The 21,677-nt window shown below is 60.2% G+C and overlaps 1 protein-coding gene and 1 long non-coding RNA gene across 2 annotated transcripts; one reads left to right on the top strand and one right to left on the bottom strand.

Annotated features, from left to right (window-relative positions):
- The first annotated feature begins 10,547 nt into the window (after positions 1 to 10,547).
- Positions 10,548 to 12,918, top strand: LOC138064625 (retinal homeobox protein Rx2-like). Its single transcript, XM_068928054.1, has 3 exons — positions 10,548 to 10,809; positions 10,889 to 11,118; positions 12,160 to 12,918. Exons 1-3 carry the CDS (start codon positions 10,548 to 10,550, stop codon positions 12,610 to 12,612), a joined length of 945 nt encoding a protein of 314 aa, XP_068784155.1. The 3' UTR covers positions 12,613 to 12,918.
- A 2,754-nt stretch (positions 12,919 to 15,672) lies between these two features.
- LOC138064588 (uncharacterized) lies at positions 15,673 to 19,613 on the bottom strand. The gene is made up of 3 exons (XR_011137841.1): positions 19,313 to 19,613; positions 17,812 to 18,462; positions 15,673 to 16,904 (listed from the first exon to the last, which is right to left on the bottom strand). It is a non-coding gene; the product is annotated as an uncharacterized lncRNA (long non-coding RNA).
- Positions 19,614 to 21,677: the final 2,064 nt, after the last annotated feature.

Below are 21,677 nucleotides of genomic sequence, written 5' to 3'. Positions count from 1 at the left end.
TAGAATCATATAGTTTGGGTCAAAGTGTTATCACGTGTGGAACTGAGCAGGGCCTGGTAGGAAACCGAGGCTTGGTAACCAGCAGAGGCCCACGAGTGGTGAGCGACGTGGACTTCCCAGACTGCTTCAGCTTCGCAGCCCCTTGGTCCGCAAGTGCAGTGCAGTGGCCCTTTGCTTTGCTGCTATTTGTGCCAAAATCTGGGGCTTGTGGTACCAGCACACAACTGGTACGAGCTAAAATGAGCTCACTATATTTACTGTAAGAGTTAAAAGCATTTAAAAATACCCACACAAAGCCGAAGCATAAACGTGGCCCACCTGGGACAGACTCTGCCCTGGCAGAGCACCTAGACCCCGAGAAAACTCACGGCTTTCCCTGCTGTTAGATCGGCCTGAGTCCCTGGGACCAGCAGTGGTGCCAGGTTTGGCACAATTTTCTTCGCTGTTATTCAGGTTTTTCCTGGGGAAAACTTAGGCGGGTGCTGTGGTGGTCGCCGCCGGCACGCAGCAGGGCTGATGCCAGACGGCGGCGGCGGCGGCGGACGTGGGTGCCGGGCAGGGTACCCGGCCGGCGGGGCCAGGCGCCCGAGCAGCCCGCGTGGGGCAAAATGAAGGACAAGTTCTCTGAGATCTAGTCTGTGAATGACATTGGCAAATGAGCACACGTAGCACCTTCCTACCAGATTTTAAATGTCTCTCTCTCTCTCTCTTGCTTGCTTTTGCTTTCTGTCTGTCTCCCCCCAACCAAGTAAAAATATTCATTTGAAATGAATAAATGCACTAAATATGGTTTGTCCTTCTTGTTCTTTTTTTATTTCATTCTTTCTTGTCTTCCTTCATTCCATCTCTCTCGCTCCTTTCTCTCTCTTTTATCCTTTTTCTCTTTTCTTTTCTCTTTTTCTTTTCTTCTTTTTCTTTCTCTCTCTTTTTCTTCCTTTCTTTCTTTCACTCATCTTTCTCCTTCCTTCCTTCCTTTTTCTCTCTCTCTCTCTCTCTCTGGTATTGGTTTGCAAGGAGCAAACGTAACTGCCTCAGTGCGCGCCGTAGCAGAGACCCGCTCTGGGCTGAGTCCCCTTTGCCTGGACTCGGTCGCGCGCCCCGGCCCCGGGAACGGGGGTGGCTCTGCCAAGCCCCAGTGATCTGCAGTGCTTTGCTGAGAGCCTCTTGGGCTGTCCTGCTGACCAGCTTTCTGGAGGGTCCCACCACTGAAGGGAGATCTCCTGGGGGTTGTAGAGGTCCTAAGAGAGAAACAACTGGGTGTCTCCAGTATTAGGTACAGGAAAAACACCCGCCTTTGTACCTGGCAACTTAGCCCATGTCTCGCAAACACCTTTATTGCCTGCATTAGTCCTTCTCGCCCTGAGAGGACGTAGCCGTGCCATCCAGCTGCCCAGGCAGCATCTCTCGCCGCTGCAGGCCTGGACAGAGCAAGGCTGGCAGCTGGACGGCTGCTCCAGGCTGGGGTGCCCACAGCTCCAGCCGCGGCTCCTGGGCGGGGGTAATACTGCTGCGGAGACACGGCAGCCTGCGCTTGCTAAAGCTGTTTTCAGCGGGCAGCACCAGGGAAGCGACATCCCCCCCCAAACGCCTGCTCAGTGCTGCTCCCGCGCAGCGAGCTCCCGGCAGAGCAGCTCCCGCGCTCCCCGCGGCCAGGGAGGATCATCGCCCACGGCTGCAGCACGAAGGCTCAGACACCCGCAGATCTCAGCGAGGATGTGAGCCTGTGCCATGCCTGCGCTGCTTTACTACTCCCTTGGCAAAGAAGGACAAATCCTCCTTTTTGGCAAAGCTACCTCTGCAGCAAGGCCGGGGGCGGCGGGGCGAGGGAAAGTTACCTCTTGCCTGCTCCGGTGGGGTACTGGGCGCCGGGCTGCTGGGGAGGGTCGCCCTGTTACCTTCTCCCACAGCACTGGCACAGCAAATACAACAGACTCTTTGACAGGGAAAAAAAAAAAAAAGGCTGGAAAAAATTGGCCAAACCTTAAAAAGCCCGTTTTCCCACCAGTGGGTATCATGGTGCCCTTCTCCATGGCTGCAACAGAACAGGGAGGGCGGCAAATGGCTCTATGTCCTATATGGTTCGTTCTTATTACTTTATTTGGGCAAATACCTCTATTTGGGCAAATACCTCTATTTTTTAATGTCTTTTGTCTGTTTTCTACCAGTATCTTTTCTAGTAGTTCAAGCTGATCGCCGGTTTTTCCCCGATGGACTGCACAGGGCACAGACAAACCTACCCGAAACCACTCCCCAGGCACGCACTGAAATGCTCCTGCTTGTGTACAGCATTTCTGGGTGGTAGGAGCGTGGGTCCTGAGGCTACCACTTTCATTTTGAACAAAAAGAAGATGGTAAGCGCAGAATTACAGGCAGTATTATTTCTTGGAGCCCCCAGGCAACCCATGGTGCAACCTGCCGGGCACAAGCAGCTCTCAGCACGGCCTCCAGGCCCTGCTGCCCGTTTCGGGCACCGAAACAACCCATTACAGCTGCAACCTTGCAGGCCTGCTCGTCACCGTGTGCCGCCGAGGTGGCTGGGAAGAGATGAAGGACAGTGAGTAGGACTCTCTGCTGCTGAGCCAAGGGAAGAACGAGACCCCTCCCTGCTTCGCCCTAGTCAGAAGTCACTCGGCGAGACTCACCTCCAGCACTTGGGGAATCAGCAGCAACATGGAAATTACTGGCCGGGACCTGTAGAAGCCACGTGCAGATTGCTTTGATCACGTTGATGGATTGAGGAGAGGAGCTCTGAACAAACCCCCCCTCTGGGATGGCCTCCAGAGCCAGAGGTAGATAATTTCTAGTACTGGATTCCCTGAGTGTGGCCAATTTGCTAGTGGCTAAAGCAAGGCGAGAGTCCTTGTGTACATGTAGAGCAAGATGTAAAACGGAGCTGGCACCTACAGTTTGCGTGCCAGGGAGTGACTGTGTGGGGTCAGTCCTGCCGCCTTCCCTGTCCGCTGGGTGGTCCTCTGGGTGCCTCTTCCTGCAGGTCCCCAGTGTCTAGCACCACCGCGCACAGCCCCAGCCTGGCCCGCAGGTGCTTCCTCAGCGCTGGGATGTGAAGGGTGTTTGAGAAAGGGTGACTAGGGACGAGGCGGAGAGACTTGTCCGTGTTAAGGTTGACACGGGCGAACCTCTTGCTTCCTCTACTTGCTGGTGACTCGGAGGGAGGGACAGGACATGCAGCACATCTTTCTGGATATCAGGCTTATTTTAAAAATCGGATGAGAAGTGAAAATAACGTGTAGGGCAAACCCACTGCAGATCACTTCAGCCCCTCTGCTCCTGCTGTCCGAGTTAGGAGGCGGGTGAAGCAGCAGCGCAGGCAGCAGAGGGAAACCAGGTCAGCGCTGGAGGGGTGTACGCGCTGCACCGCCTGCGTGCCTTCTTCTGCTGATACTGTTGGCAGAAGGTGGTCCCTCTCCCCTCGAGGAGGGGTGCAGAGGGGAGGGAGGGCGGCCTCCTGCACGGGGGCTCTGCCCATTTCTGCAATGCTGTTTAGCAGAAAAATATATCCTCCAACAGGGGTTTCATAGCAAGGGAAAGCTTAGAAGGAACCTTCAGAAGCTACAAAAATCTCTGATCTTTGTGTCTTGTTCTAGTTGTTAATATAAGCAGGATGCTGGGTTTGTAAATGAGTGTCCCGGTGCGGCTGCAGGGCTGCTGTGACGCCCAGCAGACCCCGCTGTCCCAGTCTGCTCCGGGTCGCCGTGGGGGCCGGCGCGGCCCTGGCAAAGGGCAAGCAACCCTCGAAGGTCGGTTTAGCTTGCTGGCCAGAAAGGTTTCTTCCGCTCACACGAACGTCCTTGGCAATCTGGACTGCCGGCTCAACCCGGCCCCGCACGGCCACCCGCCCCCGTCCCCGTCCCCGCGGGGCAGCCAGCCGCCCAGCTCCCGCCCGGCGCTGGAGGCCAGGCCGGGGGACATGGCGGCAGCGCGGCCGTCCGCCCCGCCACGGCGCAGCGCGCGGCGCCTGGGCCGAGGGACGGCCCTGGAAAAGCTCTCTGGGCAGCGGCTGCTCAAGTGCAAACTGCAAAGAAGCGGTAAAAAGCTGCTGTCAAATATTTCCCTCGTTGCAGTCCCCAAGAACGGGTGCGTGTTCCTCTTCGTCCTCCTTGCTCCTTTCTTAGGAATATAAACCTGGTCAAGTTTACCTCCTTCACGTTTTCCGGGGGACTTATCGTCAGATAATTGCCGTCGCGGAGAAAACCTTTCATCAGACCGTTCACCCAAGTCGGCATGCGTTAACTCAAACCCTAGCGCTCTGCCTAAAACCCTAAGGCCTCTGGCCCGAGCTGCCTCTTGGGCCATCCTCCTCTCGTACGATGAGGATTTCGGTTGTTGATGGTAAAAGACCAGCGGGCGGATTGAGCAGGTCTTTCCACAGAGTAACTACAAGGGTTGCCAGCCGCCGGCCAGCGAGGATGACTCCGTCTCCCTGGGCGGCTGTGCGCCCCGGGTAGGGGTCTCGTACCGGCGCCCCGCGTTGCAGGCTGAGCTAGCTCGTCTCTCAAGTGCCACAGGAAACACGTCTCGGGCTTGCGACCTCTGAATTAAAATGTGCCTGGGACATCCCGAAAATCTTATTGAAAGCATCTGGTGGTTTAACGGAGCTAATTAAATTCGTCAGCACATATAGGATCAGCATTTTCACGGTTTAAAGGGTCAAAGGAGAAAGTGCAATCAGAGTCACCAAACAAGCGATTAATGAGATTCCAAAAAAACGTCGGGGCCGGCGGAGGGGAGCGGTGGGGGGACCCGCGCGGGGCGGCCCCGGAGCCGAGCCGCGCTCACCCGCCCTGCCCAGGGACCAGCCTGGACTCGGGCGCCGCTGCGGCGACCGGAGCCGGCGCAGGGCTGGGCGCCGTGGGGCTGGCGCCCGCCGCCCGGCCAGAGCTTGGCTGCGGCGCAGGGACGGGGCTGCCGCGGCCGCGGGGGGCAGCGGGGGGCCGTGGGGTGGCGGGGGGGCCGTGGGGCCATGGGGCAGCGGTGCGGAGCGGCAGGGGGCCATGGGGCTGTGGGGCCGTGGGGCAGTGGGGTGGTGGCAGGGGGCTGTGGGGCAGCGGTGTGGAGCGGCGGGGGGCCGTGGGGCTGTGGGGCTGTGGGGCTGTGGGGCAGTGGGGCAGTGGTGCGGAGCGGCGAGGGGCCGTGGGGCGGTGAGGGCCATGGGGCAGTGGTGTGGAGCGGCAGGGGGGCCGTGGGGCTGTGGTGTGGAGCGGTGGGGGGCCGTGGGGCTGTGGGGCCGTGGGGCAGTGGGGTGGTGGCAGGGGGCTGTGGGGCAGTGGTGCGGAGCGGCGGGGGGCCGCGGGGCTGTGGGGCAGTGGGGTGGTGGCAGGGGGCTGTGGGGCAGTGGTGCGGAGTGGCAGGGGGCCGTGGGGCTGTGGGGCCGTGGGGCAGTGGGGTGGTGGCAGGGGGCTGTGGGGCAGCGGTGTGGAGCGGCGGAGGGGCATGGGGCGGTGGGGGGCCATGGGGCAGTGGTGCGGAGCGGCGGGGGGGCATGGGGCGGTGGGGCCGTGGGGCAGTGGGGTGGTGGCAGGGGGCTGTGGGGCAGTGGTGCGGAGTGGCGGGGGGCCGCGGGGCCATGGGGCAGTGGTGCGGAGTGGCAGGGGGGCCGTGGGGCTGTGGTGTGGAGCGGTGGGGGGCTGTGGGGCAGTGGTGTGGACTGGTGGGGGGCTGTGGGGCAGCGGGGGGCCGTGGGGCAGTGGTGCAGAGCGGCAAGGGGGCCGTGGGGTGGTGGGGAGCCGTGGGGCAGCGGTGCGGGCTGGCGGGGGGCTGTGGGGCAGCAGAGGGCTGTGGGGCAGCAGTGCGGGGGGCAGGGGTTGGCGGGGGGCCGTGGGTGGAGGCCGTGGGGCAGTGGGGGGCCGTGGGGCAGCGGTGCGGGGCGGCGGGGGGCCGTGGGCCGAGGGGCTGCCAACGTGGGGGGCTGCCGGGGGGAAGCGGTCCCGAAATCGGGAGGGAGCGTGCACGGGTACCTGTGCGCACGGGTGTGCATGTGCACGTGTGTGTGTGTGTATGTGTGTGTGCGCGTGTGTTCGTGTGCGTGTTCATGTGCGTGTGCGCACGCATGTGCATGTTCATGCGTGTGTGTTCGTGTGCGTGTGTGTGCGTGCGTGTGCGCGTGTTCATGTGCAGGTGTGCATGTGCGTGCGCGTGTGTTCATGTGTGCGTGTTCATGTGTGCGTGCGCGCGTGTGTCGCACGGAAGAGGAGCGGCTTAAAGGCGCCGGGTCACATGGCGGCTCCTGCTGGAGGGACCCTACCTGGGATTTGGGTTCTTACAGCTAATAGGATCGCCAGAGCTCAAGGCCGTCATCCCATCAAGATAAACGTCTCTGGTGCCCAATTTTAAGCAATCCGAATTCAATTAGGCTAATTGGAAAACAAGTAAAGCAGGATTGTGCTAATATAGCCTTACGGCCCCAACGGCCGCCCCCTCCCTCCGCAGGGATGGCCGAGCGCGCGCCCCGGCCCCCGACACCAGGTCCTCCCAGCGCCTCGTAATCGGGGGAGAAGATGCAGCCAAGTCCCCTAGGGCCAGAGGAAGAAAAACCCCCACCAGACCAGGAGCAGGAGGTGACCATCAAGGTAGGGGAGGGTGAGGGAGCGGCAGCAGGACGCGGCAGCAGCTTCCTCGCGCCCGGTGCTGGCCGAAAGGCTCTTAACCCACGCAAACAGCAACTTTTGAGAGGAGAAAAAAGCAAAGCCAGCTTACACAGTTTTAAAATCGGTTGGAAGATAAATACAGAGAACGGAAGGTGCAGCAGGGTGCAGGTCCCTCGTGGGCGACCACCTCCCCTCCCTCTCCCCCCACTTCCATGGGCCCTCCGACCTTGGAGGTCCTGTTTGTCTTTCGGCCAGGAGCTCCCGGCTGCGCCTTGCTGGCCCGGCGAGGGCTGTCCCGCCTGCACAGTGACTTCGGCTTCGAATGCCTGTCTGCAAGGCGCTGTGTCTTTGAGCTTGACATGAAGAGAGGACAGGAGGACAGGAAGGAATAATCTGTGGCGTTTTATAGTGAGGGTTTCATTGGGCCAAATAACATCCCATACATATGACTCAACAGCATCAACAGGATCAAAACTGCTCCCATTATCCACGCCCAGAAGCGGGTATAGGAGACACCCGTCCTTCAGCAGCTCTCCACCTGGAGAACTTTTGTTAGCTTCCAAAAAAATTACGGCAATAATTATTGTAATAATACAATGCAAAGCACCTAACAGATGTAACAAACGTGTGGGAGCCATCTCCTGGAAGGGCGAGTAATGTATCCCAACTATTTCATTCCCCGATGGATATTCTCGGATCTGATCCCGACTGCCCCTGTACGTTTCTCAAGAGAAACAGCCTTTGTGACGCTGCAAGGCGCCCCAATATCAGTTTCTGAGGTTTCACACTAGTGTGAGGCAGGTCCCAGGGGACTCGGCGGCAGCAGAGGATGTAGCTAACAACCAGTGCGTTAGACCCAAAGGGAAACGTTCAGCCACTTACCTGTCTGTCTCTTGTCGCCTTAAACTCTGCGGGCGCTAGTCTCCAACTGCCAGAGGAACATCAGACTTTCCACGCTGTAGCCAGGTTCTCCCTGCTCAGGGCGGTCTGATGCCTCGTGTGCACAGCGGGGCACTGCAGCCTGCGCCTTAGCGGGGCCGAGAGAGAAGAGAGAGCAGGAGCTGGAAGGGCCAGAGCCCGTCTCTGCTCCGCTTCAGATTTCTCACCGACTGCGACCTGGGAAGTCCCTTCTACTTTCAGCAACTGCAGTCCCTACAAGAGGGACGCTACAATGACCAATTTGCCAGTCACATATGGCAAATACAAACGCAATAATCCGTAGCTGGGGAGGGGAAACTCCTTCTCTGCTATGGAGGAATAACTCTTGTACACCATGTGGGATGCGTACGCTGCTTTGGGGGTGGAAGTTTTTTGCTGTGCATTCACATTGTGATTAACAGCAAAGATTTTGAGTCTTCTCCCTGTGTATGCTGATTTGACAGGTGCCCTAAAAGCAGCATCTGTGCCAGGACCCGATACTCTTGCTGGCACTTACTGCTGCACCAGGGTCTGGCCAAAGTGTTTTTGCTGCTTCATCTCATCTTGTCGTCTTTTTTGCTACATCAAGCAAAAAGGATTCCTAAGTGTGTCCAGGGTTTCTGGAGGGACAGGCATGTTTTGTGCTGGTTGTGAGTGCCATAAAAACCCAACTCCAAATTAGAAGAAATTAGGGACATTGCACAGTTCATTCATCTTCACTAATAGAGTTCTTGGGAAATACACATGTAGATTAAAGGAACACAATGGCCCCTAGCTGATTGCTTTGAGTACCCTCCAATGCCCCTACAATGGTATTGACTTGCTTTTTATATTGTGCACAAAAGCCACACTAACCTTTTCTTGTCTCTTCTGTCGGCCTCTTCCCTCTTTGCCAGCGGATGGCCGGGCCCCTCCTGCAACCCCCGCTCCCCAAGAAGTAGTCAGGGAAGGCAAACCTCACCTGGAGCTATTAGGAAAAGCTGAGCACTTAGAAAAGGAATTAACTTTGGGACATCAGACCGTAAACCTTGGCAGCGTGTGGGCAAGGGCAGAGGCAAGCACTGTCAATCTTTGTTTCGGAGTGATTCCTCTGGGCAATCTACACGTCCTGATGCCCGGGAAAAGGAAAGATGAAGATTTGTTGAGACGGGTCATACCTTTTAACAGGCTAATATAGCTGGAAGAAGTAGTGATGTTTTTCCTTCATGTACACCCTTCTCAGGTTTGAAATGGAAGCATCTTCAAAGCTAAATGCAGACTGGAAAGCACTCTGGATGTTATTGTGTTTGTCAGTTTAACCAACTGGGACAGAAGGTAGCTGGTACCGCAGAGTCAGAGGCAGATGTTAGCAGAAGTGATGAAGTAATAAAGAGAAGGGAAAGAGAGAGGCAGGAAAAATATTGGCACAGGTAGGAGTAAGCTGGAGGTAGCAGACACGATACCATTCTCTGGTTAGTACTGTGCTGAGTCCATGTCCTCCAGCAAGCCCAGTGTAAGGTAAGGCACAGGTTTCGGCTGTCTGCCTCAGCTCTGAAGAGGTTTTGTAGATCTCCCATGAAGCCAGGCCCTGCTCCCTAGGCCTCCAGCCCCACTCCCTTGCCAGAGGAAGGGGACACAGAACCAGCTCGTCTCATGGGGCTTCTTTGCTGACACCAGCAACTTGGACACTTTCCTCAGAAACGTTCCCCAGAGCTTTCTCCAGGCTCGTGAAGGCTGAAAGGCCAAGGTCTGCTCCTGCAGATGCCTCCAGAGTCTATCTTCCCCCAAATCCTACACGCGCTCTCACTTTAAGCCTGGCTTTGAAGGGAGCCAGGACTCCGGGCAGACATCCCGTCAGAGGACCAGAGCATCAGTTTTACCTCCGGTGCTTTTTACCCTATGCACTTGACCAGGGGACAGTACCGCGTCCTCCTCCTTCATGTCGCCTTTAGAGAGGTTACGGATGAAACCAACGCACGGGTCAGGCGTAGGCTGGAGCTGCCGAGGGGAGAAACCCAGAGTGGCTCGGCAGGGTGGCGCGGGGCACGGCACGGGGCACGGCATGGGGCATGGAGTGGGGCACGGTGTGGGGCATGGCGCAGGGCATGGAGCAGGGCACAGAGTGGGGCATGGTGAGGGGTGCGGAGCAGGGCACAGCGTGGGGCACGGCGCGGGGCATGGCATGGGGCACAGCGTGGGGCACGGCGCGGGGCAGAGTGGGGCACAGCGTGGGGCACGGCACAGGGCACAGCGTGGGGCACGGTGCGGGACATGGCATGGGCCACGGCGTGGGGCACAGTGTGGGGCAGAGTGGGACACGGCGCGGGGCAGAGTGGGGCATGGCGTGGGGCACGGCGCGGGACATGGCATGGGCCACGGCGTGGGGCACAGTGTGGGGCAGAGTGGGACACGGCGCGGGGCAGAGTGGGGCATGGCGTGGGGCACGGCGCGGGACATGGCATGGGCCACGGCGCGGGGCAGAGTGGGGCACGGCGTGGGGCAGAGTGGGGCACGGCGCGGGGCAGAGTGGGGCACGGCGTGGGGCACAGCGTGGGGCACGGCGCGGGGCACGGCGTGGGGCAGAGTGGGGCACGGCGTGGGGCACGGCGCAGGGCACAGCGTGGGGTACGGCGCGGGGCACGGCATGGGGCACAGCGTGGGTCACGGTGCAGGGCAGAGTGGGGCACAGTGTGGGGCACGGCGCGGGGCAGAGTGGGGCACGGCGCGGGGCACGGCCCCCGCCCCGTCGGGCTGCGCCGCGCCGCGCTGGCCCCGCGCCGCCCGGGACGGCGCCCGGGGGGGCTGCGGGCGGCGGGGGCGGCGGGGCACGCCGAGCCGAGCCGAGCCGAGCCGAGCCGAGCCGAGCCGAGCCTGCCTCCCCCCCCGCTCGGCCCGCCGCCCCCCGGCCCTGCCCCCGCCCCGAGGAGGCCGGTCCGCCGGCGGCGCCGCGCCAGAGCCGCCCGCGCCGCCCCGGGGCCGGGGGGACGGCCGCGCCGCGCCTCGCCGCGCCGGGCCCGGTCCGGTCCGGTCCGGCCCGGCCGCCCCATGCACCCGCCCGGCGCCCCGCTCGCCATGGCCGAGGGCGCCTTCGCGCTGTCGGCGCCGGCGGCGCGGAGCCCCGGCGGCCCGGCGTCGCGGCTGCACAGCATCGAGGCCATCCTGGGCTTCGCCAAGGAGGACGGGCTGCTCGGCCCCCTCCCGCCCGCCGCCGCCGCCGCTGCCAAGGAGGCGGCGCGGCGCGGCGCCCGGCGCGGCCTCCCCCGGGGCCCCGCGGAGCCGCCGCCGGGCCGCGCCGGGCGCCCCCGAGGTGAGCGCGGCGGGCGGGGGCCGGGGGGCGCCTCCGCGGGCGCCTGGCCCGGCGGTGACCGCCTCTCTCCCCCTGCCAGAGCCCTTCTGCCCCGGCGGCGCCAGCCCCGAGCTGCCGGCCGGCAGCGGCGGCGAGGGGAAGCCGTCGGAGGAGGAGCAGCCCAAGAAGAAGCACCGGCGGAACCGCACCACCTTCACCACCTACCAGCTCCACGAGCTGGAGCGCGCCTTCGAGAAGTCCCACTACCCCGACGTGTACAGCCGCGAGGAGCTCGCCGTGAAGGTCAACCTCCCCGAAGTCCGCGTGCAGGTAACGCCCGCCGCCCCCACGGCCCCGGGAGGCCCCCGGCGCCGGCACCGCGGACCGGCGCCGCCCCGCGCCCCAGCGGCCCCGACGGGCAGCGCCTCCGGCCCGCCCGGCCCCGGCCCCGGCCGCGGGACACGGGGGGACACGGCGGGACACGGCCGCGGGACACGGCGGGATGCGGCCGCTGGAAACAGCCGGACACAGCCGCGGGACACGGTGGGATGCGGCCACGGGACACGGGGGGACGCGGCAGAACACGGCCGCGGGACACAGTGGGACACGGGGGGACACGTCGGGACGCGGTGGGACATGGCAGGACACGGCCACGGGACACGGTGGGGCACAGCTGCAGGACACGGCCGCGGGACATGGTGGGACACGGGGGGATATGGCTGGGGGAAACAGCGGGACACGGCCACGGGACACGGGGGGACACGGCAGGACACAACTGCGGGACACAGTGGGACACGGGGGGACACGGGGACACGGCCGTGGGACACAGGGGGACACGGCAGGACACGGCCACGGGACACGGTGGGGCACAGCTGCAGGACACGGCCGCGGGACACGGTGGGGTACAGCGGGACGCAGGGGGACGCGGCCGTGCCGGGTCCTTTTCCGTCCGGGTGCCGCGGGGCCGCAGCATGTCCTGGCCGGGGCAGCCGGGGCGGCCGGACCCGCTGCGAGCCGGCGCGGTGGGGCAGCGGCGCCCCAGCCCCGACGGGCAGGCTGGGCAGGGGGCCGGCTCCGCCGCGGCCCCACTCCGCGCTCCTTCCCACCCGCGGCGCTGGCGCCAGTGCCGGCGCGGGGCGCAGCCCGGCCGCCCGCTCTCGCCCAAACAAGAGGCTCCGCGTCCGCCCAGCCCGCGGGGACGCGGCTCCGAAACCCGCTGCCCGCCCCGGGCCGCGCGCCCGGCCTCCTCCTGCCCCTGCGTTTTGGGGGCTCCGCGGCGTGGGGCGGGTGCCGCTGCGCCCGGGGGGAGCCTCTGCCGTCCGTGGGCGCCCGTGCCGCCGGGCAGCCCCGCTAACGGGGGTGTGCTTGCAGGTGTGGTTTCAGAACAGACGGGCCAAGTGGCGGCGGCAGGAGAAGCTGGAAGTGACCTCCATGAAGCTGCAGGACTCGCCCATCCTCTCCTTCAACCGCTCGCCGCAGCCGGCGCCCATGGGCCCCCTCGGCGGCAACCTGCCGCTGGAGACGTGGCTCAGCCCGCCCGCGCCCAGCAGCGCGGCCCTGCCGACGCTGCCCGGCTTCGTGGCCTCGCCGCAGAGCCTGCCCGGCAGCTACACGCCGCCGCCCTTCCTGAACTCTCCGGCGGTGACCCACACGCTGCAGCCCTTGGGGGCCATGGGGCCACCGCCGCCTTACCAGTGCGGAGCCACCTTTGTGGACAAGTTCCCCTTGGACGAGACGGACCCGCGCAACACCAGCATTGCCGCCTTACGGATGAAGGCCAAGGAGCACATCCAGTCCATCGGCAAACCCTGGCAGACGCTCTGAAGCCCGTCCTCCTGCACCAGGGGAAAAACCCAGCAGGGAGGGTGCGTGCTGAGGTGACCGAGGGGCCCCTCGTCCCCCCGGCTGCCCCGGAGGGCCGGCCAAGGAGGGCTGCTCCTGCCGGCAGCTGTCCTCTCCCTGGCTTGCTTTGTATCCTGGCTCTTCCCAAACCCCTTCCCGCCTGCCCTGCAGTTAGGGGCCCGAGTCTAGCTTAGGAACCATCTCTTCTGCTCTCCCTCCTCGACCGGACACCTTAGTCGCAATAAAAGCTGCGGTAGGGCCAAGAGCTGCGTAAGGCGGCTGGGAACTGAGGCCTGCGTTGCCTTGCTGGGTTTTGTTTTCCTTTTTGTTTTTTGTTTGCTTCCCGCTGGTTTTGTAGCATGAAATGGCACAACCTACGCGAGGGGCCTCCATCGCGTTTCTCACAGCGGGGCAGGATGCTGAGCTGGGCCCTTCTGCTCACGGCGGGTGGGACCCTGCCCAGGCTCGCCGCGGCGCGTCCCCGGCCAGCCCCGGGGCCGCTGGCTTCTCCCCCGGTCTGGCCGGGGCCGGGGCCGGGCCGGCAGCAGGGTCCCGCCGAGCAGGCCCACCGCTGCTGCGCCGGCCAGGGGGCGCTGAGAGGGGGCCGGGGCCCGGCGCGGCGGCCCTCGTGGTGCGCCGGGGAGGTTCGGCGCGGCCGGGGAGCGCTCCCCGCTCGCGGTGGCCGGAGGAAGGCCGGCTTCCAGCGCGACCTGCGCCTGTCTCCAAGGGCTCTGGCGGGAGCGAGCGCCAGCTTTGTTGCGCTTCCCTTCGGGCAGCTTTTCAACCTCAGACAGCAGCCTCAGCGCCCCTTCCCAGCCCCGTTTGCGGTCTGGAGCGATGGGGATCCCCCAACAGCCTCCTCCTCCTCCTCCTCCTCCCCCCCTGCCCGCAGCTTCCCGCCGCCAGCCGGGCCGCTGCCCTCGGCCCGGCCGGGCACCTCGCCGCCTCGGGCCGCCAGGACGGCTCCCGGAGGCTGAGGGCCCCAGTCAGCTTCTGGGGCAGGGCGAGACGCGTGGCTTCCGCTGCCCGGCTGGGTCCGGGGCCCCTCGGTCTGCATCACCCAGCAGGTCCTGCCTGCAGCCTTGCGGGGCGCCACATCCCCGCCGGTGCCTGGGGCAGGATGCTGCCGCCTCCTCCTCCTCCTCCTCCTGGTGCGCTGGAGAAGTGCCGCGCACCTTGGGCTCCGTGGTCGGGAGCAGGCGCGCTCCGGTGGGCGACTGCACAGGCTCTGCTGGCTCGTCCTCCGCCGGGCTCGCTGCTGCTTGGCTGCTGCCCAGCTGTGGCTGCGATGCCGAAAGCCCTCCTACATGTGAGTACATTTTAACTGTTGCCTGAAAACTGCTACGCAGGCTTATTGCTGAGGACTAACAAGTAGCAGCCTAAGATTTCAGTGATGTTCTTCAATATTTTCCCACCACTACTTTTTGCCCACCTGGGCTCCAATTTCTCTGTGTTCTCCTGTAAGGTCACTGGAAAGACTCTCTTGACTCTTTGATTAGCGCTCTAATCAGCATTGAGGCTTGATTATAAGCCTCAATGTCCTGGACAGCCACTAGTAGGTAGTTGGTCATCTACCAACAGGACATCAGAAATAGCAACTGAGGATTCCTATTCACATTTATTAATGCCTTCATCCAAAACCTGCAAGCAAAAGAAACCAAAAAACCCCCCCACCACCAACAGAGTTATGTCAGCTTATGGTGATTGTTCTTTTACTGACGCATTAAGAAGGCCTTCTGCAGTATGTTGGACATGTGAACCCCAAAACCGATTCTCCACACACAGAGATAAAGTGTGTAGTCATGTCCTTCAGGGAAAGCACGAAAAAAATTTTTTTATCCAGCTAAACATGGATAAGTGAACACAGAGAGGGAACTATTTTTCAAATGAATTAAGTGACAGAACTTGGCATATGCAAACCTGCATCTTCCTTGTACCGTCTCTGGTTTTCTGTGTTCCTACACTTTCTTTCAAACTGTCCCATTCCATCTTGAAAGCCCATTTGTTCAGTTTGTTGTAAATATCTCCTCCTCCTTAATTGGGTGCTGAGTCTAATAATCCTGCCTCAGCTTGTTAACTGTACAATAGCAGTCAGAGTTAATGACCCATTAGTGATTAATTCCTTAACCAGCATCTAATTGCTCACTGTAAAACCTTTTCTTAAAACTGGATTAAATCATCTAGATCCTTAACCACTTCTTTACTCTAACTTTGCTAAGGCTATTAGCCTGGCCTTTTCTGAGTGCTCTATTTCTTCTTTTGCTTAAACTGTATTAGCAAGCTAGTATTTTTAGTGTCTATATTTGACTTCCTTGCAACATTTGAAGTTCTAAAGGAAGAATTATACCAATAAAACGTTGCAAGTGAAAAGATTAAGAAATCAACTCTTTTACAATGTCACTACTTTCCTTTCCCCTAAAAAATAGCTAGATGAAAGGCCTTGCAAGTTGAGTACTCTACTGAGCAAGATGATTACAGACAGAGAGTGTCATTATGCTAACCGTGGGATACCGCCTTTTGGAAGAGGTGGGCTTGTAGGACAGGATTTGTCAGCAATGGCGTGCTACTCGTGGAATTGTGTAGGTTTTGGCTGGTGAAGCTGTAAATATGAATTTTCCAAAGAGTAATGGGGTCTTTGCTCAGTGTCCTGAATATGGGCCAGTAGGTTGTCCCATCCCAAGAGACTCCTGGGAGGGGCTGCTACATGGAGATGACTCCTCACCACCTGTTGAAGGGCACAGATCCCTGCTCCTAGGGGTAACTTCCTCAACACAGGGTAGATGACTACTACTAGACGACGAGTGAGGAGGGGCAAACCCTGCCAGGAATGGGAGGCAAGACAATTTATGTCTTCTGCCAGTCAAACTGGACTCTCCCGTGGTCAAACTGGCCTTGGGGAGGGAAGCCAGAGCCAGAATCTGAGGAACTCTTTCCCCTTTCCTTCCCCGTTGTGTTTGCTGGATGAACAGGCTGAACTAGGACCCCAGCTTTGGGTGGGAAGCCTTCTGATACATCTCCAGGTAAATCCCACATGACCAGTCTGAGCATCAAATTTTTTAATCAGAGAGAGAGGATGAGTGGTTATATATTTCCTTATATTATGCAGACCATTACGTTGTCCACTTTGCCTTTGGCTTCAGTGTTCTGGGAAAGTAAAATCAAGCCACCGTCTCTGCATCTGTTTCATCTGCAGCAGTGTCCCCATTGACAGATGATGTTAATTCTGGGTGATTTGCCATTAAGATGTTAAACGTGGAGAGCTCTTTGGTGGACTCTCATGAGGAGTCTTTCCATCAGGCCTGGCCATCTTTGCTCAGTCAGAAATCCCAAGCTCAATATACGGAAGCACTCTGTAAAGTTTTGTACAGGTCAATAGCCTGAGCTCTGCAGAAGAGAAGACAATGATCATAAAGAGCTTTGAAGGCGTCTGAATTAATAGTTATGTGAAAAATGTCATCATGAAACTTGGTCTCAATGCCACCATTTCTCAAGCAGAAAAATCTATTCTAATCTATTCTAATTCCTTCCCACCTCTGTTCAAAATCCTGCCAGTATTCAAGCAAACTCGCAAGGCAGTCCTGGCCTATTTAAGTCAAGGAGAGTTTTGACATGAAGTTCAGCTCAGCTGCTTTCCAGTGGAGCAAGACTGGCTCTTAGTCCAGGGCTGACCCTCAGTCCCTGGTGGAAGGGGTCAGGAGAGATGGCTGTAGAGGTGAGTACCCGTTAGTAACCCCGGCTGTCATCCCCTCTGCAGCAGAGGGCCGGCCATCGTGCCAGGACAGGTCACAGCCCCTTAGGTTAAAACACACAGAACTCAGTCACAGTTTAAATTTCTATTCTGAGCTGCAGGTGGGGTGGGGGGAGGCAGTACTGCTTCCTTCCTCTGCTGAGGGCATGCTAGCCCCTGCAGGCATGACGGTGAGATGAAGGGTCTTCTTTCCAGCTGCCTCAGCTACGTCTGTCAGGGATTTTGAATAACATTTTACTAATGCACTGAATGATCACTGTTGCAAATCTCAAGTGTCTGGTCAAAGTTCCCAGCCACACTCTTTTTCGGTTCAGTCTGTTGGGGTTTAAAATGAAGTCCACTTCCAGCAGGCACTAATTCAAGGGGTTCCCCTTTGGCTGCAGTGCTCTTTGGGCTAGACGCGCAGGTTCTTTCTTCCATACGGTCAGCATCTTCCTGGGACCCTGATGCCATGCGAGATAAACCTTGGAACTTTATCAACTTCCTTCTGTAATTTGCCAACCACTGAGTACCCGTTTACAAAACCCTGTCATAGGAGAAAAATGTTAGAATAAAATAAATCAAAGAGAGCAAAGAGAACAAAAAGCAAGGAAGGAGATGCTGTCTAGACCAGGACTCTGTCACCCTGATAACGTTACCATTTTTTCTGGTGGAATGAATATTGTCTCTCTTCTCTGTTAGCATCTCCGTGTCCTACCAATGCACAGTGTGAAAATTTGGTGACATCATTAGGCGATCATTCCTCTGTCATATGACATATTATCTGCCCCATTAAGAACCATGAAATTATCTCTGAAATATTTGGTCTTGTGTAGGGATTAAGGTCAGCTAAGCAAGACCTCAAGGACTGCTCTCAGCCTTTGTATTCAGGAGGGAGTTTAATCACAGGAGCAGGAGTTTGGATGGAGGTAAGAAGCGGTGAGACCTGAAGACTTTCAGCCATTGCTACAGGAGGGAGTGTTTGGGTGAGCAAAGAGGATGGGGTCCCAGCTGCTGACCAGCTCAGGTAGGTCAGGTGTCCCTACTTTGTCTCCTTCTCAGCAGGGAGTAAGAGACAGCCCTCTGGGCAAACCCAGAACCTGAAGGAGGGGATGCTGTTTTTGAGCAACGCTTTTAAGCAAAGGGCTCCTCAGAAGATTGGCTTCCCGTTAGCTCTCTCCTACTGAAATGCCACTGCCGGTTGCAGCGTGGCTCAAACACAGGACGGCTTGTGTGGCAGGCAAAGCCCCAGCTGCTTGGGGCTTCCTTGTTTATGATGAACCCATCATAAACATGCTGCCTCCCTCCTTCCCCTGTAACATGCTAACAAAAAGCTTTCCAGTTTATCTGACATTGCCCCTGTGGCATGGGGAGTGCCATTTGACATGCAGGGAAACTGAGGCATAGAGAAACATGGCACCCAAGCTCAGACAGGGACAGCATGACTGAGTTACCTAAGCACAGGCATCTGGTGCCATTTGAGACCCCGCAAGGCAATCCGAGTCACCCACAGAGGCCTGGCACACACGACAGGCTCTACGAGACCTCCTGCTCTTCTGGTGCCATAGCTGGAGGCCAAGTCACGGGTGCTCGTGGTGCCTGTGCTTAGGATCCCACCTGGAGTCTGTCCAGATATCTCCCAAGTCCTCAGATAGTGCCTTGGCTCCTGGGCCAGCTTTCTTCATTTCCTGGGTATGCAGCACACACACGTATTCACTCCAGCGACTTTGGCCACATGAGAACTAGAGCCAGCTTCCCAAGCACCTTTGTGTAGCGTCGCTCTTATTCTGCTCAAGCCCTTCCTCCACCGCTGCTGAGGTCGAGAAGGGGCAGACTGACTCAAAAGTCAGAGGGATGCTTCCCAGGGACGGCCTCGGGCCCCTGAGGCTGCGTGGCACTGGCCGAACCGCTGCACACTGAGCAGGGTCTCCAGGTGGGCTTGACAGCAGAGCCCAAACTGCACCTGGGATGTGCTGCGTGGCCTTTTCATGTGTCCTTCCTCCAAGAGGGCAGCGGGCCGGGGAGGCGGGGGAGACTGGCGCACCCCACGGGCAGGGGGGTTTCCTGAAGCGCTGATCCTAGCTCCTGGCAAGACCTTGCGTTGTCTGTGGGCAGGAAGGCAGACAGGGACATGACAAGCAATGCCAAAAGGGACAAGATCGGCATGTTTGAGCTATACAGTTCCTGGGGCAGCAGTTAAACGCGTCGGGTGCCCCTTGGGCTGTCATAGATTGGGATGGTCGCTGGGATAAGTGGGTCAATCTAGAACCCGGAGCATCTGAAATGAAGCATGCAGGTAACAGAATATAGGTCTGGACGTTATTTAGACCTCGCTTCCACTTACTTCTGCCCTGGGAATAAACCACAAAAGGAAGCGGGAAGTGGGATTGGAATGGCGTAACCGGGCACCCGCGAGAGCTGAGGGAGGGGAACCGCGCGTCCGCGCCGCGCTTGGCCGCTTCCCGAGGACACGGGGCGCCCGGCGGGACGGGACGGGCCGGGGGGGCCGCCCGGGAGGCAGCGGGGTGCCGGGCAGCGCGGAGCGGGGCCAGCTGCGGGGCCGGGAGGGGGCGGGGGCGGGCCGGGCGGGGATTGGGCTGCGCGGGGCGGGGCCGGGGCGGGGGCGGGGCGGGGATTGGGCTGCGCGGGGCGGGGGGCGGGGCGGGGGCGGGGCGGGGATTGGGCTGCGCTGTGCGGGGGCGGGGCCGGGGCGGGGCGGGGATTGGGCTGCGCGGGGCGGGGCCGGGGCGGGGGCGGGGCGGGGCGGGGATTGGGCTGCGCGGGGCGGGGCCGGGGGCGGGGCCGGGCGGGGATTGGGCTGCGCTGGGCGGGGCCGGGGCGGGGCGGGGATTGGGCTGCGCTGGGCGGGGCCGGGGCGGGGCGGGGATTGGGCTGCGCGGGGCGGGGCCGGGGCCGGGGGCGGGGCAGCTCCCGCAGGCGCCGAGCGGCACCGACCCTGGTCCAAGGGCGCCGCCTGCCGGGGCCGGACCGCGCTGCGCCGAGGGCGGGGGGGTCCTGTCCTGTGGGTCCGTCCTGTGGGTCCGTTCTGTGGGTCTTGTCCTGTGGGTCTGTCCTGTGGATCTGTCCTGTCACGTGGGTCCGTCCTGTGGGTCCGTCCTGTCACGTGGGTCCGTCCTGTCACGTGGGTCCGTCCTGTGGGTCCTGTCCTGTGGGTCCGTCCTGTGGGTCCGTCCTGTCACGTGGGTCCGTCCTGTGGGTCCTGTCCTGTGGGTCCGTCCTGTGGGTCCGTCCTGTCACGTGGGTCCGTCCTGTCCTGTGGGTCCGTCCTGTCACGTGGGTCCGTACCGTGGGTCCTGTCCTGTGGGTCCGTCCTGTCACGTGGGTCCGTCCTGTCCTGTGGGTCCGTCCCGTGGGTCCTGTCCTGTGGGTCTGTCCTGTGGATCTGTCCTGTCCTGTGGGTCCGTCCTGTCCTGTGGGTCCGTCCTGTGGGTCCTGCCCTGTGGGTCCGTCCTGTCACGTGGGTCCGTCCCGTGGGTCCTGTCCTGTGGGTCTGTCCTGTGGGTCCGTCCTGTGGGTCCGTCCTGTCCTGTGGGTCCCATCCTGCTCTGTGGGTTCTGTCCTGTCCTGTGAGTGCCGTCCTGCCCCGTGGGTCCCTGGCATTCAGTGAGGTGCCCAAAGCGCTGCCACTGAGCCTGCCCAGCAGTGTCCTACCTGAGCAGAGGTGGCCCCATAGCTTTCACAGGCACGTGGGGGGTCCCAGATAAAAGCCCTGAAGGGTCTAAAATGCTACATACGTACTGAGCCTCCTGCCCTAGAGCCAGAGCAGTGCTCAGGGCCTGAGACCGCGTGCCCGAGAGACAGATGAGGAGAAAGAGCGAGAGAAAGCCGATAAAGGCCCTAGGAGCAGGGAGCAGAAGGCTTCCTTCCACTTGGGGCCTAAGTCCGAAGCTGCAAGCGCTGTCCTTTTGCCAGCTGGAACACATGCGTGCCTAGCTGAAAAGCAGCCCATGGACGAGGTGGGCGATGCTGTTAGCTCTTACAGCCAGTGCTCCAGGAGCTGTGTTGCTCAAATAGAAACCGGAGGTTCACACTAACCTTGGTGTGAGAAGGGCCTAAACCCAGCTCTCCCATCTCCTTAGACAAGCACTTAAACCATGCAGTTATTATGCCAAAGGAGGGCCCACCAGTGGGGAAGCTGGATGTGCTGTATCTTGCTCTTTGGACAAAATGCTTAAAATTCAGAACTGGAAATTCCCTCAAGGAGACTGGTCAGCCTCAGTGGTCAAAGCCCAACATGAGCTCTCTCTACCCTGCAGAGCTAACCTGATGTCCATCGTTTTCACCAGTAACGTCTTAGGTGCCTTAGGTGCCCTGTGTCTGGGCTTGCTCACAACTGTCTGAATCTGGACGGGGCGCTGTGGAATCTAGCACACATCTGAACGTCACAGTGGTGCCTTCTCCTGCTCCTTCCCCCCTACAGGGCCACCCAGTTGGAGCACAGTGAGTGTACGTAGACAACCCCTAACCTAGTTACTTGTGGCTCGGAAATAACTCCAGAGCTGTGGCCTCACTGCTGGAGGTACCATTTTTTTCTTATTCTGCTTCAGCCCAGGTCTGTCCCTCCTGTCACTTGACCAAAACTGTCAGACCCTCGTCTGCTAGAGCCTGTGGCTCTAGCAGACTGTCCCCTCCACAGCACGTGCCAGCGTGGGACAGAGATGGCCCTGCTTCCCCAGCGTCACCCCTTTGTGCAGCCCTGCTGCTCCTGCTCTGTGTCGAGCTGTGCGTGGCGGGATGTTTCCTGTCCTCCTTACAGGTTGCTCTGTGGGTGCTCTCATGTGAGGACAGCTGGCAGCACATCCGCTCCTTGCCCGGGCCTTCCCTGGTGTCACCGTCCAGTCAGGTACAGAAAACTGCAGGACAGCAAGGAACATTGCTGGGCCATGACATACCTTGGCCCCCCAAACGGTGCCCCTAGTTTGTTCTCCCGGGGGGCAATGCTCCTCCCTTGGTCCCTTGTGGGATCACAATGGCATCGGACCTGCTGGCCGCGTCCTTGGGCAGGGGCGCGGGGGCATGCTTAGCTCCCCACACCTTCCTTGCCGCCTCACCTCTGCCTAAAACAAGGAGGCAGACTATTTTCAGCACATTTCCCTGCTGCCGGCGTGTGCAGCGGTGCACCACGCTCTCTGTACTTGGCCCACACAAGCCTTGGGAAGACAGCGTCACCTTCAGCTCGTAGGAAAACAAATACAGACCAGGGAGCAATTCAAGATCGAGAAGAGCTTCAGCGCAAAATGAATCATCCTGTTTGCTACTAGCTGTGGCACAGCCGATTTCCGTCTTGTTAACTCCGATA

This window comes from Struthio camelus, chromosome Z, assembly GCF_040807025.1.
Source record: "Struthio camelus isolate bStrCam1 chromosome Z, bStrCam1.hap1, whole genome shotgun sequence".
Lineage (NCBI taxonomy): Eukaryota > Metazoa > Chordata > Aves > Struthioniformes > Struthionidae > Struthio > Struthio camelus.
This window is presented reverse-complemented; position numbering and strand designations above follow the sequence as displayed.